Here is a 27,502-nt window from a genome sequence, read left to right as displayed (position 1 = left end):
TCTAATACAGCTCTCTCCTCTAATCTAGCTCTCTCCTCAAATACAGCTCTCTCCTCTAATACAGCTCTCTCCTCTAATACAGCTCTCTCCTCTAATACAGCTCCCTCCTCTAATACAGCTCTCTCCTCTAATACAGCTCCGTCCTCTAATACAGCTCCGTCCTCTAATACAGCTCCCTCCTCTAATACAGCTCTCTCCTCTAATACAGCTCTCTCCTCTAATCTAGCTCTCTCCTCTAATACAGCTCTCTCCTCTAATACAGCTCTCTCCTCTAATACAGCTCTCTCCTCTAATACAGCTCCCTCCTCTAATACAGCTCCGCCCTCTAATACAGCTCCGTCCTCTAATACAGCTCCGTCCTCTAATACAGCTGCGTCCTCTAATACAGCTCCGTCCTCTAATACAGCTCCGTCCTCTAATACAGCTCCCTCCTCTAATACAGCTCTCTCCTCTAATACAGCTCTCTCCTCTAATATAGCTCTCTCCTCTAATACAGCTCTCTCCTCTAATACAGCTCCCTCCTCTAATACAGCTCCCTCCTCTAATACAGCTCCGCCCTCTAATACAGCTCCGTCCTCTAATACAGCTCCCTCCTCTAATACAGCTCCGTCCTCTAATACAGCTCTCTCCTCTAATACAGCTCCGCCCTCTAATACAGCTCCACCCTCTAATACAGCTCTCTCCTCTAATACAGCTCCCTCTAATACAGCTCTCTCCTCTAATACAGCTCCCTCCTCTAATACAGCTCCCTCCTCTAATACAGCTCTCTCCTCTAATACAGCTCCCTCCTCTAATACAGCTCCCTCCTCTAATACAGCTCCGCCCTCTAATACAGCTCTCTCCTCTAATACAGCTCCGTCCTCTAATACAGCTCTCTCCTCTAATACAGCTCCCTCCTCTAATACAGCTCTCTCCTCTAATACAGCTCTCTCCTCTAATATAGCTCTCTCCTCTAATACAGCACCGCCCTCTGATACAGCTCTCTCCTCTAATACAGCTCTCTCCTGTAATACAGCTCTCTCCTCTAATACAGCTCTCTCCTCTAATACAGCTTTCTCTTCTAATACAGCTCTCTCCTCTAATACAGCTCTCTCCTCTAATACAGCTCTCTCCTCTAATACAGCTTCCTCTTCTAATACAGCTCTCTCCTCTAATACAGCTCTCTCCTCTAATACAGCTCCCTCTTCTAATACAGCTCCGCCCTCTAATACAGCTCCCTCCTCTAATACAGCTCTCTCCTCTAATACAGCTCTCTCTTCTAATACAGCTCCATCGTCTAATACAGCTCCATCCTCTAATACAGCTCCATCCTCTAATACAGCTCTCTCCTCTAATATAGCTCTCTCCTCTAATACAGCTCCGCCCTCTAATACAGCTCCCTCCTCTAATACAGCTCTCTCCTCTAATACAGCTCTCTCTTCTAATACAGCTCCATCGTCTAATACAGCTCCATCCTCTAATACAGCTCCATCCTCTAATACAGCTCCCTCCTCTAATACAGCTCTCTCCTATAATATAGCTCTCTCCTCTAATACAGCTCCGCCCTCTAATACAGCTCTCTCCTCTAATACAGCTCCGCTCTCTAATACTGCTCTCTCCTCTAATACAGCTCTCTCATCTAATACAGCTCCGCCCTCTAATACAGCTCCGCCCTCTAATACAGCTCCGCCATCTAATACAGCTCTCTCATCTAATACAGCTCCGCCCTCTAATACAGCTCCGCCCTTTGATACAGCTCCGTCCTCTGATACAGCTCCATCCTCTGATACAGCTCCATCCTCTGATACAGCTCCCTCCTCTAATACAGCTCTCTCCTCTAATACAGCTCCGTCCTCTAATACAGCTCCCTCCTCTAATACAGCTCCCTCCTCTAATACAGCTCTCTCCTCTAATACAGCTCTCTCCTCTAATCTAGCTCTCTCCTCAAATACAGCTCTCTCCTCTAATACAGCTCTCTCCTCTAATACAGCTCTCTCCTCTAATACAGCTCCCTCCTCTAATACAGCTCTCTCCTCTAATACAGCTCCGTCCTCTAATACAGCTCCGTCCTCTAATACAGCTCCCTCCTCTAATACAGCTCTCTCCTCTAATACAGCTCTCTCCTCTAATCTAGCTCTCTCCTCTAATACAGCTCTCTCCTCTAATACAGCTCTCTCCTCTAGTACAGCTCTCTCCTCTAATACAGCTCCCTCCTCTAATACAGCTCCGCCCTCTAATACAGCTCCGTCCTCTAATACAGCTCCGTCCTCTAATACAGCTGCGTCCTCTAATACAGCTCCGTCCTCTAATACAGCTCCGTCCTCTAATACAGCTCCCTCCTCTAATACAGCTCTCTCCTCTAATACAGCTCTCTCCTCTAATATAGCTCTCTCCTCTAATACAGCTCTCTCCTCTAATACAGCTCCCTCCTCTAATACAGCTCCCTCCTCTAATACAGCTCCGCCCTCTAATACAGCTCCGTCCTCTAATACAGCTCCCTCCTCTAATACAGCTCCGTCCTCTAATACAGCTCTCTCCTCTAATACAGCTCCGCCCTCTAATACAGCTCCACCCTCTAATACAGCTCTCTCCTCTAATACAGCTCCCTCTAATACAGCTCTCTCCTCTAATACAGCTCCCTCCTCTAATACAGCTCCCTCCTCTAATACAGCTCCGCCCTCTAATACAGCTCTCTCCTCTAATACAGCTCCGTCCTCTAATACAGCTCTCTCCTCTAATACAGCTCCCTCCTCTAATACAGCTCTCTCCTCTAATACAGCTCTCTCCTCTAATATAGCTCTCTCCTCTAATACAGCACCGCCCTCTGATACAGCTCTCTCCTCTAATACAGCTCTCTCCTGTAATACAGCTCTCTCCTCTAATATAGCTCCATCCTCTAATACAGCTCCATCCTCTAATACAGCTCCATCCTCTAATACAGCTCCATCCTCTAATACAGCTCCCTCCTCTAATACAGCTCCCTCCTCTAATATAGCTCTCTCCTCTAATACAGCTCTCTCCTCTAATATAGCTCTCTCCTCTAATATAGCTCTCTCCTCTAATACAGCTCCGCCCACTAATAGAGCTCTCTCCTCTAATACAGCTCCGCCCTCTAATACAGCTCTCTCCTCTAATACAGCTCTCTCATCTAATACAGCTCCGCCCTCTAATACAGCTCCGCCCTCTAATACAGCTCCGTCCTCTAATACAGCTCCGTCCTCTAATACAGCTCTGTCCTCTAATACAGCTCTCTCCTCTAATACAGCTCCATCCTCTAATACAACACTCTCATCGAATACAGCTCCCTCTGATACAGCTCCCTCCTCTAATACAGCTCTCTCCTCTAATACAGCTCGGTCCTCTAATACAGCTCCGTCCTCTAACACAGCTCCCTCCTCTAATACAGCTCCCTCCTCTAATACAGCTCTCTCCTCTAATATAGCTCTCGCCTCTAATACAGCTCCGCCCTCTAATACAGCTCCCTCTTCTAATACAGCTCTGTACTCTAATAGAGCTCCTCCCTCTAATACAGCTCCCTCCTCTAATACAGCTCTCTCCTCTAATACAGCTCCCTCTTCTAATACAGCTCTGTACTCTAATAGAGCTCCTCCCTCTAATACAGCTCCCTCCTCTAATACAGCTCTCTCCTCTAATATAGCTCTCTCCTCTAATACAGCTCCGCCCTCTAATACAGCTCCCTCCTCTAATACAGCTCTCTCCTCTAATACAGCTCTCTCTTCTAATACAGCTCCATCCTCTAATACAGCTCCATCCTCTAATACAGCTCCATCCTCTAATACAGCTCCCTCCTCTAATACAGCTCTCTCCTATAATATAGCTCTCTCCTCTAATACAGCTCCGCCCTCTAATACAGCTCTCTCCTCTAATACAGCTCCGCCCTCTAATACAGCTCTCTCCTCTAATACAGCTCCGCCCTCTAATACAGCTCCGCCCTCTGATACAGCTCCGTCCTCTGATACAGCTCCATCCTCTGATACAGCTCCATCCTCTGATACAGCTCCCTCCTCTAATACAGCTCCCTCCTCTAATACAGCTCCGTCCTCTAATACAGCTCCCTCCTCTAATACAGCTCCCTCCTCTAATACAGCTCTCTCCTCTAATACAGCTCTCTCCTCTAATCTAGCTCTCTCCTCTAATATAGCTCTCGCCTCTAATACAGCTCCGCCCTCTAATACAGCTCCCTCTTCTAATACAGCTCTGTACTCTAATAGAGCTCCTCCCTCTAATACAGCTCCCTCCTCTAATACAGCTCTCTCCTCTAATACAGCTCCCTCTTCTAATACAGCTCTGTACTCTAATAGAGCTCCTCCCTCTAATACAGCTCCCTCCTCTAATACAGCTCTCTCCTCTAATATAGCTCTCTCCTCTAATATAGCTCTCTCCTCTAATACAGCTCCGCCCTCTAATACAGCTCCCTCCTCTAATACAGCTCTCTCCTCTAATACAGCTCTCTCTTCTAATACAGCTCCATCCTCTAATACAGCTCCATCCTCTAATACAGCTCCATCCTCTAATACAGCTCCCTCCTCTAATACAGCTCTCTCCTATAATATAGCTCTCTCCTCTAATACAGCTCCGCCCCCTAATACAGCTCTCTCCTCTAATACAGCTCCGCCCTCTAATACAGCTCTCTCCTCTAATACAGCTCTCTCATCTAATACAGCTCCGCCCTCTAATACAGCTCCGCCCTCTAATACAGCTCCGCCATCTAATACAGCTCTCTCATCTAATACAGCTCCGCCCTCTAATACAGCTCCGCCCTCTGATACAGCTCCGTCCTCTGATACAGCTCCATCCTCTGATACAGCTCCATCCTCTGATACAGCTCCCTCCTCTAATACAGCTCACTCCTCTAATACAGCTCCGTCCTCTAATACAGCTCCCTCCTCTAATATAGCTCTCGCCTCTAATACAGCTCCGCCCTCTAATACAGCTCCCTCTTCTAATACAGCTCTGTACTCTAATAGAGCTCCTCCCTCTAATACAGCTCCCTCCTCTAATACAGCTCTCTCCTCTAATATAGCTCTCTCCTCTAATACAGCTCCCTCTTCTAATACAGCTCTGTACTCTAATAGAGCTCCTCCCTCTAATACAGCTCCCTCCTCTAATACAGCTCTCTCCTCTAATATAGCTCTCTCCTCTAATACAGCTCCGCCCTCTAATACAGCTCCCTCCTCTAATACAGCTCTCTCCTCTAATACAGCTCTCTCTTCTAATACAGCTCCATCGTCTAATACAGCTCCATCCTCTAATACAGCTCCATCCTCTAATACAGCTCCCTCCTCTAATACAGCTCTCTCCTATAATATAGCTCTCTCCTCTAATACAGCTCCGCCCTCTAATACAGCTCTCTCCTCTAATACAGCTCCGCCCTCTAATACAGCTCTCTCCTCTAATACAGCTCTCTCATCTAATACAGCTCCGCCCTCTAATACAGCTCCGCCCTCTAATACAGCTCCACCATCTAATACAGCTCTCTCATCTAATACAGCTCCGCCCTCTAATACAGCTCCGCCCTCTGATACAGCTCCGTCCTCTGATACAGCTCCATCCTCTGATACAGCTCCATCCTCTGATACAGCTCCCTCCTCTAATACAGCTCTCTCCTCTAATACAGCTCCGTCCTCTAATACAGCTCCCTCCTCTAATACAGCTCCCTCCTCTAATACAGCTCTCTCCTCTAATACAGCTCTCTCCTCTAATCTAGCTCTCTCCTCAAATACAGCTCTCTCCTCTAATACAGCTCTCTCCTCTAATACAGCTCTCTCCTCTAATACAGCTCCCTCCTCTAATACAGCTCTCTCCTCTAATACAGCTCCGTCCTCTAATACAGCTCCGTCCTCGAATACAGCTCCCTCCTCTAATACAGCTCTCTCCTCTAATACAGCTCTCTCCTCTAATCTAGCTCTCTCCTCTAATACAGCTCTCTCCTCTAATACAGCTCTCTCCTCTAATACAGCTCTCTCCTCTAATACAGCTCCCTCCTCTAATACAGCTCCGCCCTCTAATACAGCTCCGTCCTCTAATACAGCTCCGTCCTCTAATACAGCTGCGTCCTCTAATACAGCTCCGTCCTCTAATACAGCACCGTCCTCTAATACAGCTCCCTCCTCTAATACAGCTCTCTCCTCTAATACAGCTCTCTCCTCTAATATAGCTCTCTCCTCTAATACAGCTCTCTCCTCTAATACAGCTCCCTCCTCTAATACAGCTCCCTCCTCTAATACAGCTCCGCCCTCTAATACAGCTCCGTCCTCTAATACAGCTCCCTCCTCTAATACAGCTCCGTCCTCTAATACAGCTCTCTCCTCTAATACAGCTCCGCCCTCTAATACAGCTCCACCCTCTAATACAGCTCTCTCCTCTAATACAGCTCCCTCTAATACAGCTCTCTCCTCTAATACAGCTCCCTCCTCTAATACAGCTCCCTCCTCTAATACAGCTCTCTCCTCTAATACAGCTCCCTCCTCTAATACAGCTCCCTCCTCTAATACAGCTCCGCCCTCTAATACAGCTCTCTCCTCTAATACAGCTCCGTCCTCTAATACAGCTCTCTCCTCTAATACAGCTCCCTCCTCTAATACAGCTCTCTCCTCTAATACAGCTCTCTCCTCTAATATAGCTCTCTCCTCTAATACAGCACCGCCCTCTGATACAGCTCTCTCCTCTAATACAGCTCTCTCCTGTAATACAGCTCTCTCCTCTAATACAGCTCTCTCCTCTAATACAGCTTTCTCTTCTAATACAGCTCTCTCCTCTAATACAGCTCTCTCCTCTAATACAGCTCTCTCCTCTAATACAGCTTCCTCTTCTAATACAGCTCTCTCCTCTAATACAGCTCTCTCCTCTAATACAGCTCCCTCTTCTAATACAGCTCCGCCCTCTAATACAGCTCCCTCCTCTAATACAGCTCTCTCCTCTAATACAGCTCTCTCTTCTAATACAGCTCCATCGTCTAATACAGCTCCATCCTCTAATACAGCTCCATCCTCTAATACAGCTCTCTCCTCTCATATAGCTCTCTCCTCTAATACAGCTCCGCCCTCTAATACAGCTCCCTCCTCTAATACAGCTCTCTCCTCTAATACAGCTCTCTCTTCTAATACAGCTCCATCGTCTAATACAGCTCCATCCTCTAATACAGCTCCATCCTCTAATACAGCTCCCTCCTCTAATACAGCTCTCTCCTATAATATAGCTCTCTCCTCTAATACAGCTCCGCCCTCTAATACAGCTCTCTCCTCTAATACAGCTCCGCCCTCTAATACAGCTCTCTCCTCTAATACAGCTCTCTCATCTAATACAGCTCCGCCCTCTAATACAGCTCCGCCCTCTAATACAGCTCCGCCATCTAATACAGCTCTCTCATCTAATACAGCTCCGCCCTCTAATACAGCTCCGCCCTCTGATACAGCTCCGTCCTCTGATACAGCTCCATCCTCTGATACAGCTCCATCCTCTGATACAGCTCCCTCCTCTAATACAGCTCTCTCCTCTAATACAGCTCCGTCCTCTAATACAGCTCCCTCCTCTAATACAGCTCCCTCCTCTAATACAGCTCTCTCCTCTAATACAGCTCTCTCCTCTAATCTAGCTCTCTCCTCAAATACAGCTCTCTCCTCTAATACAGCTCTCTCCTCTAATACAGCTCTCTCCTCTAATACAGCTCCCTCCTCTAATACAGCTCTCTCCTCTAATACAGCTCCGTCCTCTAATACAGCTCCGTCCTCTAATACAGCTCCCTCCTCTAATACAGCTCTCTCCTCTAATACAGCTCTCTCCTCTAATCTAGCTCTCTCCTCTAATACAGCTCTCTCCTCTAATACAGCTCTCTCCTCTAATACAGCTCTCTCCTCTAATACAGCTCCCTCCTCTAATACAGCTCCGCCCTCTAATACAGCTCCGTCCTCTAATACAGCTCCGTCCTCTAATACAGCTGCGTCCTCTAATACAGCTCCGTCCTCTAATACAGCTCCGTCCTCTAATACAGCTCCCTCCTCTAATACAGCTCTCTCCTCTAATACAGCTCTCTCCTCTAAAATAGCTCTCTCCTCTAATACAGCTCTCTCCTCTAATACAGCTCCCTCCTCTAATACAGCTCCCTCCTCTAATACAGCTCCGCCCTCTAATACAGCTCCGTCCTCTAATACAGCTCCCTCCTCTAATACAGCTCCGTCCTCTAATACAGCTCTCTCCTCTAATACAGCTCCGCCCTCTAATACAGCTCCACCCTCTAATACAGCTCTCTCCTCTAATACAGCTCCCTCTAATACAGCTCTCTCCTCTAATACAGCTCCCTCCTCTAATACAGCTCCCTCCTCTAATACAGCTCTCTCCTCTAATACAGCTCCCTCCTCTAATACAGCTCCCTCCTCTAATACAGCTCCGCCCTCTAATACAGCTCTCTCCTCTAATACAGCTCCGTCCTCTAATACAGCTCTCTCCTCTAATACAGCTCCCTCCTCTAATACAGCTCTCTCCTCTAATACAGCTCTCTCCTCTAATATAGCTCTCTCCTCTAATACAGCACCGCCCTCTGATACAGCTCTCTCCTCTAATACAGCTCTCTCCTGTAATACAGCTCTCTCCTCTAATACAGCTCTCTCCTCTAATACAGCTTTCTCTTCTAATACAGCTCTCTCCTCTAATACAGCTCTCTCCTCTAATACAGCTCTCTCCTCTAATACAGCTTCCTCTTCTAATACAGCTCCGTCCTCTAATACAGCTCTCTCCTCTAATACAGCTCCGCCCTCTAATACAGCTCCGCCCTCTAATACAGCTCTCTCCTCTAATACAGCTCCCTCTAATACAGCTCTCTCCTCTAATACAGCTCCCTCCTCTAATACAGCTCCCTCCTCTAATACAGCTCTCTCCTCTAATACAGCTCCCTCCTCTAATACAGCTCCCTCCTCTAATACAGCTCCGCCCTCTAATACAGCTCTCTCCTCTAATACAGCTCCGTCCTCTAATACAGCTTCCTCCTCTAATACAGCTCCCTCCTCTAATACAGCTCCCTCCTCTAATACAGCTCCCTCCTCTAATACAGCTCTCTCCTCTAATACAGCTCTCTCCTCTAATACAGCTCCGCCCTCTAATACAGCTCTCTCCTCTAATACAGCTCTCTCCTCTAATACAGCTCTCTCCTCTCATACAGCTCTCTCCTCTAATACAGCTCCCTCCTCTAATACAGCTCTCTCCTCTAATACAGCTCTCTCCTCTAATACAGCTCCCTCTTCTAATACAGCTCTGTCCTCTAATACAGCTCTCTCCTCTAATACAGCTCTCTCCTCTAATACAGCTCCGCCCTCTAATACAGCTCTCTCCTCTAATACAGCTCTCTCCTCTAATACAGCTCTCTCCTCTCATACAGCTCCCTCCTCTCATACAGCTCCCTCCTCTAGTACAGCTCTCTCCTCTAATACAGCTCTCTCCTCTAATACAGCTCTCTCCTCTAATACAGCTCACTCTTCTAATACAGCTCTCTCCTCTAATACAGCTCTCTCCTCTAATACAGCTCTCTCCTCTAATACAGCTCTCTCCTCTAATACAGCTCTCTCCTCTAATACAGCTCCCTCTTCTAATACAGCACTCTCCTCTAATACAGCTCCCTCCTCTAATACAGCTCTCTCCTCTAATACAGCTCTCTCCTCTAATACAGCTCTCTCCTCTAATACAGCTCTCTCCTCTAATACAGCTCTCTCCTCTAATACAGCTCCGTCCTCTAATACAGCTCTCTCCTCTAATACAGCTCCGTCCTCTAATACAGCTCTCTCCTCTAATACAGCTCCGTCCTCTAATACAGCTCCCTCCTCTAATACAGCACTCTCCTCTAATACAGCTCTCTCCTCTAATACAGCTCTCTCCTCTAATACAGCTCTCTCCTCTAATTCAGCTCCCTCCTCTAATACAGCTCCCTCCTCTAATACAGCTCCGTCCTCTAATACAGCTCCCTCCTCTAATACAGCTCTCTCCTCTAATACAGCTCTCTCCTCTAATACAGCTCTCTCCTCTAATACAGCTCTCTCCTCTAATACAGCTCTCTCCTCTAATACAGCTCCGCCCTCTAATACAGCTCTCTCCTCTAATACAGCTCTCTCATCTAATACAGCTCCGCCCTCTAATACAGCTCCGCCCTCTAATACAGCTCCACCATCTAATACAGCTCTCTCATCTAATACAGCTCCGCCCTCTAATACAGCTCCGCCCTCTGATACAGCTCCGTCCTCTGATACAGCTCCATCCTCTGATACAGCTCCATCCTCTGATACAGCTCCCTCCTCTAATACAGCTCTCTCCTCTAATACAGCTCCGTCCTCTAATACAGCTCCCTCCTCTAATACAGCTCCCTCCTCTAATACAGCTCTCTCCTCTAATACAGCTCTCTCCTCTAATCTAGCTCTCTCCTCAAATACAGCTCTCTCCTCTAATACAGCTCTCTCCTCTAATACAGCTCTCTCCTCTAATACAGCTCCCTCCTCTAATACAGCTCTCTCCTCTAATACAGCTCCGTCCTCTAATACAGCTCCGTCCTCTAATACAGCTCCCTCCTCTAATACAGCTCTCTCCTCTAATACAGCTCTCTCCTCTAATCTAGCTCTCTCCTCTAATACAGCTCTCTCCTCTAATACAGCTCTCTCCTCTAATACAGCTCTCTCCTCTAATACAGCTCCCTCCTCTAATACAGCTCCGCCCTCTAATACAGCTCCGTCCTCTAATACAGCTCCGTCCTCTAATACAGCTGCGTCCTCTAATACAGCTCCGTCCTCTAATACAGCTCCGTCCTCTAATACAGCTCCCTCCTCTAATACAGCTCTCTCCTCTAATACAGCTCTCTCCTCTAATATAGCTCTCTCCTCTAATACAGCTCTCTCCTCTAATACAGCTCCCTCCTCTAATACAGCTCCCTCCTCTAATACAGCTCCGCCCTCTAATACAGCTCCGTCCTCTAATACAGCTCCCTCCTCTAATACAGCTCCGTCCTCTAATACAGCTCTCTCCTCTAATACAGCTCCGCCCTCTAATACAGCTCCACCCTCTAATACAGCTCTCTCCTCTAATACAGCTCCCTCTAATACAGCTCTCTCCTCTAATACAGCTCCCTCCTCTAATACAGCTCCCTCCTCTAATACAGCTCTCTCCTCTAATACAGCTCCCTCCTCTAATACAGCTCCCTCCTCTAATACAGCTCCGCCCTCTAATACAGCTCTCTCCTCTAATACAGCTCCGTCCTCTAATACAGCTCTCTCCTCTAATACAGCTCCCTCCTCTAATACAGCTCTCTCCTCTAATACAGCTCTCTCCTCTAATACAGCACCGCCCTCTGATACAGCTCTCTCCTCTAATACAGCTCTCTCCTGTAATACAGCTCTCTCCTCTAATACAGCTCTCTCCTCTAATACAGCTTTCTCTTCTAATACAGCTCTCTCCTCTAATACAGCTCTCTCCTCTAATACAGCTCTCTCCTCTAATACAGCTTCCTCTTCTAATACAGCTCTCTCCTCTAATACAGCTCTCTCCTCTAATACAGCTCCCTCTTCTAATACAGCTCCGCCCTCTAATACAGCTCCCTCCTCTAATACAGCTCTCTCCTCTAATACAGCTCTCTCTTCTAATACAGCTCCATCGTCTAATACAGCTCCATCCTCTAATACAGCTCCATCCTCTAATACAGCTCTCTCCTCTAATATAGCTCTCTCCTCTAATACAGCTCCGCCCTCTAATACAGCTCCCTCCTCTAATACAGCTCTCTCCTCTAATACAGCTCTCTCTTCTAATACAGCTCCATCGTCTAATACAGCTCCATCCTCTAATACAGCTCCATCCTCTAATACAGCTCCCTCCTCTAATACAGCTCTCTCCTATAATATAGCTCTCTCCTCTAATACAGCTCCGCCCTCTAATACAGCTCTCTCCTCTAATACAGCTCCGCCCTCTAATACAGCTCTCTCCTCTAATACAGCTCTCTCATCTAATACAGCTCCGCCCTCTAATACAGCTCCGCCCTCTAATACAGCTCCGCCATCTAATACAGCTCTCTCATCTAATACAGCTCCGCCCTCTAATACAGCTCCGCCCTCTGATACAGCTCCGTCCTCTGATACAGCTCCATCCTCTGATACAGCTCCATCCTCTGATACAGCTCCCTCCTCTAATACAGCTCTCTCCTCTAATACAGCTCCGTCCTCTAATACAGCTCCCTCCTCTAATACAGCTCCCTCCTCTAATACAGCTCTCTCCTCTAATACAGCTCTCTCCTCTAATCTAGCTCTCTCCTCAAATACAGCTCTCTCCTCTAATACAGCTCTCTCCTCTAATACAGCTCTCTCCTCTAATACAGCTCCCTCCTCTAATACAGCTCTCTCCTCTAATACAGCTCCGTCCTCTAATACAGCTCCGTCCTCTAATACAGCTCCCTCCTCTAATACAGCTCTCTCCTCTAATACAGCTCTCTCCTCTAATCTAGCTCTCTCCTCTAATACAGCTCTCTCCTCTAATACAGCTCTCTCCTCTAATACAGCTCTCTCCTCTAATACAGCTCCCTCCTCTAATACAGCTCCGCCCTCTAATACAGCTCCGCCCTCTAATACAGCTCCGCCATCTAATACAGCTCTCTCATCTAATACAGCTCCGCCCTCTAATACAGCTCCGCCCTCTGATACAGCTCCGTCCTCTGATACAGCTCCATCCTCTGATACAGCTCCATCCTCTGATACAGCTCCCTCCTCTAATACAGCTCTCTCCTCTAATACAGCTCCGTCCTCTAATACAGCTCCCTCCTCTAATACAGCTCCCTCCTCTAATACAGCTCTCTCCTCTAATACAGCTCTCTCCTCTAATCTAGCTCTCTCCTCAAATACAGCTCTCTCCTCTAATACAGCTCTCTCCTCTAATACAGCTCTCTCCTCTAATACAGCTCCCTCCTCTAATACAGCTCTCTCCTCTAATACAGCTCCGTCCTCTAATACAGCTCCGTCCTCTAATACAGCTCCCTCCTCTAATACAGCTCTCTCCTCTAATACAGCTCTCTCCTCTAATCTAGCTCTCTCCTCTAATACAGCTCTCTCCTCTAATACAGCTCTCTCCTCTAATACAGCTCTCTCCTCTAATACAGCTCCCTCCTCTAATACAGCTCCGCCCTCTAATACAGCTCCGTCCTCTAATACAGCTCCGTCCTCTAATACAGCTGCGTCCTCTAATACAGCTCCGTCCTCTAATACAGCTCCGTCCTCTAATACAGCTCCCTCCTCTAATACAGCTCTCTCCTCTAATACAGCTCTCTCCTCTAATATAGCTCTCTACTCTAATACAGCTCTCTCCTCTAATACAGCTCCCTCCTCTAATACAGCTCCCTCCTCTAATACAGCTCCGCCCTCTAATACAGCTCCCTCCTCTAATACAGCTCCCTCCTCTAATACAGCTCCGTCCTCTAATACAGCTCTCTCCTCTAATACAGCTCCGCCCTCTAATACAGCTCCACCCTCTAATACAGCTCTCTCCTCTAATACAGCTCCCTCTAATACAGCTCTCTCCTCTAATACAGCTCCCTCCTCTAATACAGCTCCCTCCTCTAATACAGCTCTCTCCTCTAATACAGTTCCCTCCTCTAATACAGCTCCCTCCTCTAATACAGCTCCGCCCTCTAATACAGCTCTCTCCTCTAATACAGCTCCGTCCTCTAATACAGCTCTCTCCTCTAATACAGCTCCCTCCTCTAATACAGCTCTCTCCTCTAATACAGCTCTCTCCTCTAATATAGCTCTCTCCTCTAATACAGCACCGCCCTCTGATACAGCTCTCTCCTCTAATACAGCTCTCTCCTGTAATACAGCTCTCTCCTCTAATACAGCTCTCTCCTCTAATACAGCTTTCTCTTCTAATACAGCTCTCTCCTCTAATACAGCTCTCTCCTCTAATACAGCTCTCTCCTCTAATACAGCTTCCTCTTCTAATACAGCTCCGTCCTCTAATACAGCTCTCTCCTCTAATACAGCTCCGCCCTCTAATACAGCTCCGCCCTCTAATACAGCTCTCTCCTCTAATACAGCTCCCTCTAATACAGCTCTCTCCTCTAATACAGCTCCCTCCTCTAATACAGCTCCCTCCTCTAATACAGCTCTCTCCTCTAATACAGCTCCCTCCTCTAATACAGCTCCCTCCTCTAATACAGCTCCGCCCTCTAATACAGCTCTCTCCTCTAATACAGCTCCGTCCTCTAATACAGCTTCCTCCTCTAATACAGCTCCCTCCTCTAATACAGCTCCCTCCTCTAATACAGCTCTCTCCTCTAATACAGCTCTCTCCTCTAATACAGCTCTCTCCTCTAATACAGCTCCGCCCTCTAATACAGCTCTCTCCTCTAATACAGCTCTCTCCTCTAATACAGCTCTCTCCTCTCATACAGCTCTCTCCTCTAATACAGCTCCCTCCTCTAATACAGCTCTCTCCTCTAATACAGCTCTCTCCTCTAATACAGCTCCCTCTTCTAATACAGCTCTGTCCTCTAATACAGCTCTCTCCTCTAATACAGCTCTCTCCTCTAATACAGCTCCGCCCTCTAATACAGCTCTCTCCTCTAATACAGCTCTCTCCTCTAATACAGCTCTCTCCTCTCATACAGCTCCCTCCTCTCATACAGCTCCCTCCTCTAGTACAGCTCTCTCCTCTAATACAGCTCTCTCCTCTAATACAGCTCTCTCCTCTAATACAGCTCACTCTTCTAATACAGCTCTCTCCTCTAATACAGCTCTCTCCTCTAATACAGCTCTCTCCTCTAATACAGCTCTCTCCTCTAATACAGCTCTCTCCTCTAATACAGCTCCCTCTTCTAATACAGCACTCTCCTCTAATACAGCTCCCTCCTCTAATACAGCTCTCTCCTCTAATACAGCTCTCTCCTCTAATACAGCTCTCTCCTCTAATACAGCTCTCTCCTCTAATACAGCTCTCTCCTCTAATACAGCTCCGTCCTCTAATACAGCTCTCTCCTCTAATACAGCTCCGTCCTCTAATACAGCTCTCTCCTCTAATACAGCTCCGTCCTCTAATACAGCTCCCTCCTCTAATACAGCACTCTCCTCTAATACAGCTCTCTCCTCTAATACAGCTCTCTCCTCTAATACAGCTCTCTCCTCTAATTCAGCTCCCTCCTCTAATACAGCTCCCTCCTCTAATACAGCTCCGTCCTCTAATACAGCTCCCTCCTCTAATACAGCTCTCTCCTCTAATACAGCTCTCTCCTCTAATACAGCTCTCTCCTCTAATACAGCTCCCTCCTCTAATACAGCTCCCTCCTCTAATACAGCTCTCTCCTCTAATACTGCTCTCTCCTCTAATACAGCTCTCTCCTCTAATACAGCTCTCTCCTCGAATACAGCTCCCTCCTCTAATACAGCTCCCTCCTCTAATACAGCTCTCTCCTCTAATACAGCTCTCTCCTCTAATACAGCTCCCTCCTCTAATACAGCTCTCTCCTCTAATATAGCTCTCTCCTCTAATACAGCTCTCTCCTCTAATACAGCTCCCTCCTCTAATACAGCTCCGCCCTCTAATACAGCTCCGTCCTCTAATACAGCTCCCTCCTCTAATACAGCTCCGTCCTCTAATACAGCTCTCTCCTCTAATACAGCTCCGCCCTCTAATACAGCTCCGCCCTCTAATACAGCTCTCTCCTCTAATACAGCTCCCTCTAATACAGCTCTCTCCTCTAATACAGCTCCCTCCTCTAATACAGCTCCCTCCTCTAATACAGCTCTCTCCTCTAATACAGCTCCCTCCTCTAATACAGCTCCCTCCTCTAATACAGCTCCGCCCTCTAATACAGCTCTCTCCTCTAATACAGCTCCGTCCTCTAATACAGCTTCCTCCTCTAATACAGCTCCCTCCTCTAATACAGCTCCCTCCTCTAATATAGCTCCCTCCTCTAATACAGCTCTCTCCTCTAATACAGCTCTCTCCTCTAATACAGCTCCGCCCTCTAATACAGCTCTCTCCTCTAATACAGCTCTCTCCTCTAATACAGCTCTCTCCTCTCATACAGCTCTCTCCTCTAATACAGCTCCCTCCTCTAATACAGCTCTCTCCTCTAATACAGCTCTCTCCTCTAATACAGCTCCCTCTTCTAATACAGCTCTGTCCTCTAATACAGCTCTCTCCTCTAATACAGCTCTCTCCTCTAATACAGCTCCGCCCTCTAATACAGCTCTCTCCTCTAATACAGCTCTCTCCTCTAATACAGCTCTCTCCTCTCATACAGCTCCCTCCTCTCATACAGCTCCCTCCTCTAGTACAGCTCTCTCCTCTAATACAGCTCTCTCCTCTAATACAGCTCTCTCCTCTAATACAGCTCCGCCCTCTAATACAGCTCCGCCCTCTAATACAGCTCTCTCCTCTAATACAGCTCCCTCTAATACAGCTCTCTCCTCTAATACAGCTCCCTCCTCTAATACAGCTCCCTCCTCTAATACAGCTCTCTCCTCTAATACAGCTCCCTCCTCTAATACAGCTCCCTCCTCTAATACAGCTCCGCCCTCTAATACAGCTCTCTCCTCTAATACAGCTCCGTCCTCTAATACAGCTTCCTCCTCTAATACAGCTCCCTCCTCTAATACAGCTCCCTCCTCTAATACAGCTCCCTCCTCTAATACAGCTCTCTCCTCTAATACAGCTCTCTCCTCTAATACAGCTCCGCCCTCTAATACAGCTCTCTCCTCTAATACAGCTCTCTCCTCTAATACAGCTCTCTCCTCTCATACAGCTCTCTCCTCTAATACAGCTCCCTCCTCTAATACAGCTCTCTCCTCTAATACAGCTCTCTCCTCTAATACAGCTCCCTCTTCTAATACAGCTCTGTCCTCTAATACAGCTCTCTCCTCTAATACAGCTCTCTCCTCTAATACAGCTCCGCCCTCTAATACAGCTCTCTCCTCTAATACAGCTCTCTCCTCTAATACAGCTCTCTCCTCTCATACAGCTCCCTCCTCTCATACAGCTCCCTCCTCTAGTACAGCTCTCTCCTCTAATACAGCTCTCTCCTCTAATACAGCTCTCTCCTCTAATACAGCTCTCTCCTCTAATACAGCTCTCTCCTCTAATACAGCTCCCTCTTCTAATACAGCACTCTCCTCTAATACAGCTCCCTCCTCTAATACAGCTCTCTCCTCTAATACAGCTCTCTCCTCTAATACAGCTCTCTCCTCTAATACAGCTCTCTGCTCTAATACAGCTCTCTCCTCTAATACAGCTCCGTCCTCTAATGCAGCTCTCTCCTCTAATACAGCTCCGTCCTCTAATACAGCTCTCTCCTCTAATACAGCTCCGTCCTCTAATACAGCTCCCTCCTCTAATACAGCACTCTCCTCTAATACAGCTCTCTCCTCTAATACAGCTCTCTCCTCTAATACAGCTCTCTCCTCTAATTCAGCTCCCTCCTCTAATACAGCTCCCTCCTCTAATACAGCTCCGTCCTCTAATACAGCTCCCTCCTCTAATACAGCTCTCTCCTCTAATACAGCTCTCTCCTCTAATACAGCTCTCTCCTCTAATACAGCTCCCTCCTCTAATACAGCTCCCTCCTCTAATACAGCTCTCTCCTCTAATACTGCTCTCTCCTCTAATACAGCTCTCTCCTCTAATACAGCTCTCTCCTCGAATACAGCTCCCTCCTCTAATACAGCTCCCTCCTCTAATACAGCTCTCTCCTCTAATACAGCTCTCTCCTCTAATACAGCTCCCTCCTCTAATACAGCTCTCTCCTCTAATACAGCTCTCTCCTCTAATATAGCTCTCTCCTCTCATACAGCTCTCTCCTCTAATACAGCTCCCTCCTCTAATACAGCTCTCTCCTCTAATACAGCTCTCTCCTCTAATATAGCTCTCTCCTCTCATACAGCTCTCTCCTCTAATACAGCTCTCTCCTCTAATACAGCTCCCTCCTCTAATACAGCTCTCTCCTCTAATACAGCTCCCTCCTCTAATACAGCTCTCTCCTCTAATACAGCTCCCTCTTCTAATATAGCTCTCTCCTCTAATACAGCTCTCTCCTCTAATACAGCTCTCTCCTCGAATACAGCTCTCTCCTCGAATACAGCTCCCTCCTCTAATACAGCTCCCACCTCTAATACAGCTCTCTCCTCTAATACAGCTCTCTCCTCTAATACAGCTCCGTCCTCTAATACAGCTCCGTCCTCTAATACAGCTCTCTCCTCTAATACAGCTCCCTCCTCTAATACAGCTCTCTCGTCTAATACAGCTCTCTCCTCTAATACAGCTCTCTCCTCTAATACAGCTCCGTCCTCTAATACAGCTCTCTCCTCTAATACAGCTCTCTCCTCTAATACAGCTCTCTCCTCTAATACAGCTCCGCCCTCTAATACAGCTCTCTCCTCTAATACAGCTCTCTCCTCTAATACAGCTCTCTCCTCTAATACAGCTCCGCCCTCTAATACAGCTCTCTCCTCTAATACAGCTCTCTCCTCTAATACAGCTCCCTCCTCTGATAAGCCCTCACAGTGAGAGCATTTTAAAATGGGTCTGTCCCAAGTTGCAAATATAACGGTGTGTCTCCAGGCAGTCAGTACACAGAATGCTGATTAAGATTTGTGTACATCGTTTTGTTGTGAAACCTTTACCAGAGCTTTGCTGTTTATGCCACCTCACCAGAGACTACCTGCTCTGCCCTTAACAACCAGCTGGACGATTCCTGCTGAGATCAGATCGTTGGGTTGTGAAGTTCACTTGTGGGATCAGCATTTAACGAACATGTGCTCTTTACTCTAATGCAGGGGAGCCCCTTTTACAAAATCTATCCATTTCCCTCACATCTAACCTGTAAAAGGTGTGAAATGCCAGTTCAGGAGGTAAGAAAATATAACTTTCAGACTTTGTAACCGAAATGAAGTATTTGCCAGAATTCTGTTGGGGAAACGTCCCTGTGATTTCAGGCCATATAAATTTGAAGTTTATTCTTTGTAACTCCAACAATTGGAGTTGACCTATTGCTCACCTTTTTCACCTGGGAAACCAGGTACCCCAACATGTCCTGCTGCTCCAGGAATGCCAGGCAGCCCGAGGTCACCTTTAGCTCCTCGAATTCCATCCAGTCCTGGGGCACCTGGAAATCCTCGGGGTCCTGGGAGACCCACTCCCGCAAGTCCCTGAGTTCAGCAAAGGAGGTTTTGGTTAAAATTATGGAATTTTACAACACAGGAGGCCATTTGGCCCATTGGGCCTGTGCTGGTTCTATGGTCGGCTTAATCAATTAATCCCAGTTCACCTGCTTTTTCCCCAAAGCCATGAATATTTTGATTTGTTATGTTGTAGGTGTAACATAAGCGGCTTCCCTGTGGTGCATTTGACAAAGGAAGGTTCAGACGTGGCAATAACTTCAACACGTTTACTAAACTATTTACACTTCTATTACTCGGGTTCGACACTACTGCTAATCCTACTATAGCTACCCAGACTGACTAACCAGTTGCTGCAATCCACGTGGTGGGTGTAATATTGAATCAGCCCTGTGTCTCTACTCACTGACTGTCTCCACTGGAAAGAGGCAGATCATGTGTGTGGTGTCCTTTATATATGGGTTGGTGTAATGCCCCCCTGTGGTGGTGTCACCTCTGTGTGTATCATGAATGTCCATTGGTCGTGTCCTATCTAACTGATCTATTGGTTGAGTGTGTGAGTGTGATGTCTTTGGTGCTCCCTCTAGTGTCTAGTTAGCCTACATGCATTTACATTGATGCACATCACCACATATTTTACTTTACAGATATCTACCAAATTCTCTTTTTAAAGTTACTGTTGAGTCTGCTTCCGCCGTCCTTTCTGGCAGCGACTTCCAGATCGCACAACTCGCCGTGTAAATAAAACATTCTCTCAAGTCGCCTCAGGTTCTTTTGCTAATTGTCTTCAATCTGTCGTCTCTGGCTGCGATCACCTCGACACTGGAAATGGACGCATTAATGGATGATCTTTCAGAAGGAGATGTTTCAGCTAAAGCAGCACTTCCCAATCTGTGGGTCATGAACCCCTTTTGACGTCACAGAGGAGAGTGGGTGGCGCTGCGAGCTCCTCCCTCTGGGGCTGTGGCCTGTGCCAAGGCCCAGGTGGCATCGAGCCCTGTCCTTGCCCTCCTCCTCTCTCAGTTTGCCTCCGAGGTATGAAGGGTGAGAGTGATGGCAGGGAGGCTTCATCAACATCTTGTGTAGGCCCCAAACCAATACCAGCCCCTCATTCGTTCTGGGCCGATAAGGCAGTAGCGACAAGGCCGCTGCCGGTGACTGCCCTGGGTCAATGCTTTGTAGGGGGCAATATGCAAACTGCACACAGACAGTGACCCGAGGCCAGAACCGAACCTGGGTCCCCGGCGTTGTGAGGCAGCAGTGCTAGCCACTGTGCCACCCTGCCACCCAATGGGTGGATTCAATCAGAAAAGGTCATTTTGACGAGTTTGGTGGTGTGTTTCCCGCCGGTTTGGGTCAGGTCCACACGGTGTTTACCCACACTCGTTACTGCCCTGGGGAGCGGCAAGACTGGCGGCTCCGAGATCAGAGCTGCCATTTTGAAAAGGTGCCCCGATCGCCAAGTGAACTTGAGGGACACCCACGGCCAACACCCATGGGCAATTTCACCCCCCCCCCCACCCCCTCCCACCCCCCTTCACCCCTCCCCCCACCACACACACACACACACACACACACACATGGGCATTACTTCCTACCTTCACAAGTGAGGATACCCCGCTATGGTGTCGGCGAGAGACCCCTTTCCAGGTCCTCCCCATCGAGCCCCCACCCCCTCCCGCTTTCAGGACACCCACCCTTCAACCCCACCAACCTTTATGAGGCCCCTTCATACCTGCCCTTCACCCCCCACCCTTCTTACCCCGCTTTGATGAGCATGGCCCCCTCAGACCCCAACCCGTGGCAGTGCTGCCCTGCCACTTGACAGTGCCAGGCTATCAGTCCCAAGGTGCCAAGGTGCTCGAGGGAGTGCCAGGGTGCCACGTTGCCCAATCCCTGACCTCCGAGGAGTCTCCGAGGGCCTGGGAGACCCGCTCGGATTACTCTGGTCCACGTTTGTGTGGCTCGGCACTAAACGGCGCTCCGGCGAGGTCCTGTTGGGAAGGCCTTTCGGACCGGGCACCGGGCGAATTTGGCGAATCCATACTTAAATCAACCTAAATGAGTCATTTAAATAATGCTGAACTGGAGCTCAACCAGCGAGAGCGGGATCCAGCCCAGCGAGAGCGGGATCCGGATCACCCAGCGAGAGCGGGATCCGGATCACCCAGCGAGAGCGGGATCCGGATCACCCAGCGAGAGCGGGATCCGGATCACCCAGCGAGAGCGGGATCCGGATCACCCAGCGAGAGCGGGATCCGGATCACCCAGCGAGAGCGGGATCCAGCCCAGCGAGAGCGGGATCCGGATCACCCAGCGAGAGCGGGATCCGGATCACCCAGCGAGAGCGGGATCCGGATCACCCAGCGAGAGCGGGATCCGGATCACCCAACGAGAGCAGGATCCAGCCCAGCGAGAGCGGGATCCGGATCACCCAGCGAGAGCGGGATCCGGATCACCCAACGAGAGCAGGATCCAGCCCAGCGAGAGCGGGATCCGGATCACCCAGCGAGAGCGGGATCCGGATCACCCAGCGAGAGCAGGATCCAACCCAGCGAGAGCGGGATCCGGATCACCCAGCGAGAGCGGGATCCGGATCACCCAGCGAGAGCAGGATCCAACCCAGCGAGAGCGGGATCCGGATCACCCAGCGAGAGCGGGATCCGGATCACCCAGCGAGAGCGGGATCCAGACCAGCAAGAGCGGGATCCAGACCAGCGAGAGCGGGATCCAGCCCAGCGAGAGCGGGATCCGGATCACCCAGCGAGAGCGGGATCCGGATCACCCAACGAGAGCAGGATCCAGCCCAGCGAGAGCGGGATCCGGATCACCCAGCGAGAGCGGGATCCGGATCACCCAGCGAGAGCAGGATCCAGCCCAGCGAGAGCGGGATCCGGATCACCCAGCGAGAGCGGGATCCGGATCACCCAGCGAGAGCGGGATCCAGACCAGCAAGAGCGGGATCCAGACCAGCGAGAGCGGGATCCAGCCCAGCGAGAGCGGGATCCGGATCACCCAGCGAGAGCGGGATCCGGATCACCCAGCGAGAGCAGGATCCAGCCCAGCGAGAGCGGGATCCGGATCACCCAGCGAGAGCGGGATCCGGATCACCCAGCGAGAGCGGGATCCAGACCAGCGAGAGCGGGATCCAGACCAGCGAGAGCGGGATCCGGATCACCCAGCGAGAGCGGGATCCGGATCACCCAGCAAGAGCGGGATCCATACCAGCGAGGGCAGGATCCAGACAGGCGAGGGCAGGATCCAGACCAGCGAGAGCGGGATCCAGACCAGCGAGGGCAGGATCCAGACCAGCGAGAGCAGGATCCAGACCAGCGAGGGCAGGATCCAGACCAGCTAGGGCAGGATCCAGACCAGTGAGGGCAGGATCCAGACCAGCGAGAGCAGGATCCAGACCAGCGAGGGCAGGATCCAGACCAGCGAGAGTGGGATCCAGACCAGCGAAGGCAGGATCCAGACCAGCGAGAGCAGGATCCAGACCAGCGAGAGCGGGATCCAGACCAGCGAAGGCAGGATCCAGACCAGCGAGAGCAGGATCCAGACCAGCGAGAGCGGGATCCAGACCAGCAAGAGCAGGATCCAGACCAGCAAGAGCAGGATCCAGACCAGCGAGAGCAGGATCCAGACCAGCGAGGGCGGGATCCAGACCAGCGAGAGCGGGATCCAGACCAGCGAGAGCGGGATCCAGACCAGCGAGGGCAGGATCCAGACCAGCGAGAGCAGGATTCAGACCAGCGAGGGCAGGATCCAGACCAGCGAGGGCAGGATCCAGACCAGCGAGAGCGGGATCCAGACCAGCGAGAGCAAGATCCAGACCAGCGAGAGCAGGATCCAGACCAGCGAGAGCGGGATCCAGACCAGCGAGAGCGGGATCCAGACCAGCGAGAGCGGGATCCAGACCAGCGAGGGCAGGATCCAGACCAGCGAGAGCGGGATCCAGACCAGCGAGAGCAAGATCCAGACCAGCGAGGGCAGGATCCAGACCAGCGAGAGCGGGATCCAGACCAACGAGAGCAGGATCCAGACCAGCGAGAGCGGGATCCAGACCAGCGAGAGCGGGATCCAGACCAGCGAGAGCAGGATCCAGACCAGCTAGAGCAGGATCCAGACCAGCGAGAGCAGGATCCAGACCAGCGAGAGCAGGATCCAGACCAGCGAGAGCGGGATCCAGACCATCGAGAGCAAGATCCAGACCAGCGAGGGCAGGATCCAGACCAGCGAGAGCGGGATCCAGACCAACGAGAGCAGGATCCAGACCAGCTAGAGCAGGATCCAGACCATCGAGAGCACGATCCAGACCAGCGAGGGCAGGATCCAGACCAGCAAGAGCAGGATCCAGACCAGCGAGAGCAGGATCCAGACCAGCGAGAGCAGGATCCAGACCAGCGAGGACAGGATCCAGACCAGCGAGAGCAGGATCCAGACCAGCGAGGGCAGGATCCAGACCAGCGAGAGCAGGATCCAGACCAGCGAGGGCAGGATCCAGACCAGTGAGGGCAGGATCCAAACCAGCGAGAGCAGGATCCAGACCAGCGAGAGCGGGATCCAGACCAGTGAGAGCGGGATCCAGACCAGCGAGGGCAGGATCCAGTTAAGCGAGGGCAGGATCCAGACCAGCGAGAGCAGGATCCAGACCAGCGAGGGCAGGATCCAGTTAAGCGAGGGCAGGATCCAGACCAGCGAGAGCGGGATCCAGACCAGCGAGAACTGGATCCAGACCAGCGAGGGCAGGATCCAGTTAAGCGAGGGCAGGATCCAGACCAGCGAGAGCGGGATCCAGACCAGCGAGAACAGGATCCAGACCAGCGAGAGCAGGATCCAGACCAGCGAGAACAGGATCCAGACCAGCGAGAGCAGGATCCAGACCAGCGAGAGCAGGATCCAGACCAGCGAGAGCGGGATCCAGACCAGCGAGAGCAGGATCCAGACCAGCGAGGGCAGGATCCAGACCAGCGAGGGCAGGATCCAGACCAGCGAGAGCGGGATCCAGACCAGCGAGACAGGATCCAGACCAGCGAGAGCGGGATCCAGACCAGCGAGAGCAGGATCCAGTCCAGCGAGAGCGGGATACAGATCACCCAGCGAGCGCGGGATCCAGACCAGCGAGAGCAGGATCCAGACCAGCGAGGGCAGGGTCCAGTCCAGCGAGAGCAGGATCCAGACCAGCGAGGGCAGGATCCAGTTAAGCGAGAGCAGGATCCAGACCATTGAGGGCAGGATCCAGACCAGCGAGAGCGGGATCCAGACCAGCGAGAGCAGGATCCAGACCAGCGAGAGCAGGATCCAGACCAGCGAGAGCAGGATCCAGACCAGCGAGAGCGGGATCCAGACCAGCGAGAGCGGGATCCAGACCAGCGAGGGCAGGATCCAGACCAGCGAGAGCGGGATCCAGACCAGCGAGGGCAGGATCCAGACCAGCGAGAGCGGGATCCAGACCAGCGAGGGCAGGATCCAGACCAGCGAGAGCGGGATCCAGACCAGCGAGAGCGGGATCCAGACCAGCGAGAGCGGGATCCAGACCAGCAAGGGCAGGATCCAGACCAGCGAGAGCGGGATCCAGACCAGTGAGAGCGGGATCCAGACCAGCCAGAGCAGGATCCAGACCAGCGAGCCAGGATCCAGACCAGCGAGGGCAGGATCCAGACCAGCGAGGGCAGGATCCAGACCAGCGAGAGCGGGATCCAGACCAGCGAGAGCAGGATCCAGACCAGCGAGCCAGGATCCAGACCAGCTAGAGCAGGATCCAGACCAGCGAGAGCGGGATCCAGACCAGCGAGAGCGGCATCCAGACCAGCGAGAGCAGGATCCAGACCAGCGAGAGCGGGATCCAGACCAGCAAGGGCAGGATCCAGACCAGCGAGAGCGGGATCCAGACCAGCAAGGGCAGGATCCAGACCAGCGAGAGCGGGATCCAGACCAGCGAGAGCGGGATCCAGACCAGCCAGGGCAGGATCCAGACCAGCGAGCCAGGATCCAGACCAGCGAGGGCAGGATCCAGACCAGCGAGGGCAGGATCCAGACCAGCGAGAGCGGGATCCAGACCAGCGAGAGCAGGATCCAGACCAGCGAGCCAGGATCCAGACCAGCTAGAGCAGGATCCAGACCAGCGAGAGCGGGATCCAGACCAGCGAGAGCGGGATCCAGACCAGCGAGAGCAGGATCCAGATCGTGGCGTTTCGCCAGGTTCAGATGAATCCCGCGAGATGTCAAGAGGCCTCTCACGAGATTGAAAGGCCTCATCCCGATTCACGGTGGGGTACGACGGGTCCGTTAAATTGTGCCCAATAAATTATTTCAAAAAGAAATTGGTCAGACACACGATGGAAATAAGCTTGCAGGGTCCGGGAATCCAGACCAGCGAGAGCGGGATCCAGACCAGCGAGGGCAGGGTCCGGGAATCCAGACCAGCGAGAGCGGGATCCAGACCAGCGAGGGCAGGGTCGGGGAATCCAGACCAGCGAGAGCGGGATCCAGACCAGCGAGGGCAGGGTCCGGGAATCCAGACCAGCGAGAGCGGGATCCAGACCAGCGAGGGCAGGGTCCGGGAATCCAGACCAGCGAGAGCGGGATCCAGACCAGCGAGGGCAGGGTCCGGGAATCCAGACCAGCGAGAGCGGGATCCAAACCAGCGAGGGCAGGGTCCGGGAATCCAGACCAGCGAGAGCGGGATCCAGACCAGCGAGGGCAGGGTCCGGGAATCCAGACCAGCGAGAGCGGGATCCAGACCAGCGAGGGCAGGGTCGGGGAATCCAGACCAGCGAGAGCGGGATCCAGACCAGCGAGGGCAGGGTCCGGGAATCCAGACCAGCGAGAGCGGGATCCAGACCAGCGAGGGCAGGGTCCGGGAATCCAGACCAGCGAGAGCGGGATCCAGACCAGCGAGGGCAGGGTCCGGGAATCCAGACCAGCGAGAGCGGGATCCAGACCAGCGAGGGCAGGGTCCGGGAATCCAGACCAGCGAGAGCGGGATCCAGACCAGCGAGGGCAGGGTCCGGGAATCCAGACCAGCGAGAGCGGGATCCAAACCAGCGAGGGCAGGGTCCGGGAATCCAGACCAGCGAGAGCGGGATCCAGACCAGTGAGGGCAGGGTCCGGGAATCCAGCGGGGAAATTGGAACTGGCTGAATTTCTCTGCAGAGGGCTAGCCTGCATTTGATGAGCCAAATGGCCTCCTGCTTTGCCTTAATTATTCCTTAGTCACTCTTATCAAAACACTTTGTGATTATTGAACGCCTCTATAATATCTCCCCTTAACAGGGCAGCACGGTGGCACAGTGGTTAGCACTGCTGCCTCACGGCGCCGAGGTCCGAGGTTCGAATCCCGGCTCTGTGTCACTGTCCGTGTGGAGTTTGCACATTCTCCCCGTGTCTGCGTGGGTTTCACCCCCACAACCCAAAGGTTGCAGGCTAGGTGGATTGGCCACGCTAAATTGCCCCTTAATTGGGAAAAATGAATTGGGTACACTAAATTTAAATAAAATAAAAATATCTCCCCTTAACCTTTGCTATATGGACGATAAGGGAATAGTGTAGATGAGCTTTAGAGTGGTTTCACAGGTCGGCGCAACATCGAGGGCCGAAGGGCCTGTACTGCGCTGTAATGTTCTATGTTCTCTCAGGCGAACAATCCCAGATTCATCAGTCTCACCAGATTAACTGAAGTCTCTCGGCCTGGCACCATTCTCCTCAATCTGCTCTACACCCTCTCCAACACCTCGACATCCTTCCCCAAATGTGATGCTTGGAATTGTCCACAATTCTTCATCTGGGACCAAGTGGAAGGTTTCATCAAGGTTTGCAATCACATTCTCGCTTTTGCAACTTGGCCTTTATTGATAGTCAATATTTTTTCACAACTTCTCAACTTGTCTTCCACCAAGAGATTTGTGTATATGAATTCCTGGGCCTCTCTGTTCCTGCATCCACTGAAATAGCGTATCATCGTGTTCCTATCGCCTCCCCAGTCAAAACGATCATTCAAACATCTCAAAGTTAAACTTTATCTGCCATGTGGTTGCTCATTTCACCAGATTGCCTATGATACTTCTAAGTCTATAACCATCTTATTACTAATTACTATATCTTAAAGTTCCATCTGCAAACTTTGCCCTGGATATTCGCCAGAGAAGCGATGCCAACACAGAGCCCTGGGGGCAATACGTGGCAATACTTGGCACGCTCGTCCAGGTCGTTAGCAGCAAGGTAAAGAAGTAACATTGTGCACTGACCTTTGGTCCTGGGTGTCCAGGCTGCCCGGGAAAGCCATCATTCCCCGGACGCCCAGCAAGACCAGGAGGACCTGGCAGTCCCGCAATCCCAGAGGCACCTGTGGGAGAAAGGATGACAGTGAAAATGCCGCTCAA

At 50.8% G+C, this 27,502-nt stretch overlaps 1 protein-coding gene across 1 annotated transcript in view; it reads right to left on the bottom strand.

Moving 5' to 3' along the window:
- LOC140391490 (uncharacterized) overlaps positions 1 to 27,502 on the bottom strand; it is a 406,857-nt gene that overhangs the window by 91,404 nt on the left and 287,951 nt on the right. The window contains exons 29-30 of the mRNA XM_072476012.1: positions 27,368 to 27,465; positions 19,001 to 19,151 (exon numbers count right to left, since the gene is read on the bottom strand). Coding sequence (XP_072332113.1) covers positions 19,001 to 19,151; positions 27,368 to 27,465 — 249 coding nt within the window. The remainder of the gene's footprint in view (positions 1 to 19,000; positions 19,152 to 27,367; positions 27,466 to 27,502) is intronic.

This window comes from Scyliorhinus torazame, chromosome 15 (genome assembly GCF_047496885.1).
Source record: "Scyliorhinus torazame isolate Kashiwa2021f chromosome 15, sScyTor2.1, whole genome shotgun sequence".
NCBI classification, from domain to species: domain Eukaryota; kingdom Metazoa; phylum Chordata; class Chondrichthyes; order Carcharhiniformes; family Scyliorhinidae; genus Scyliorhinus; species Scyliorhinus torazame.
This window is presented reverse-complemented; position numbering and strand designations above follow the sequence as displayed.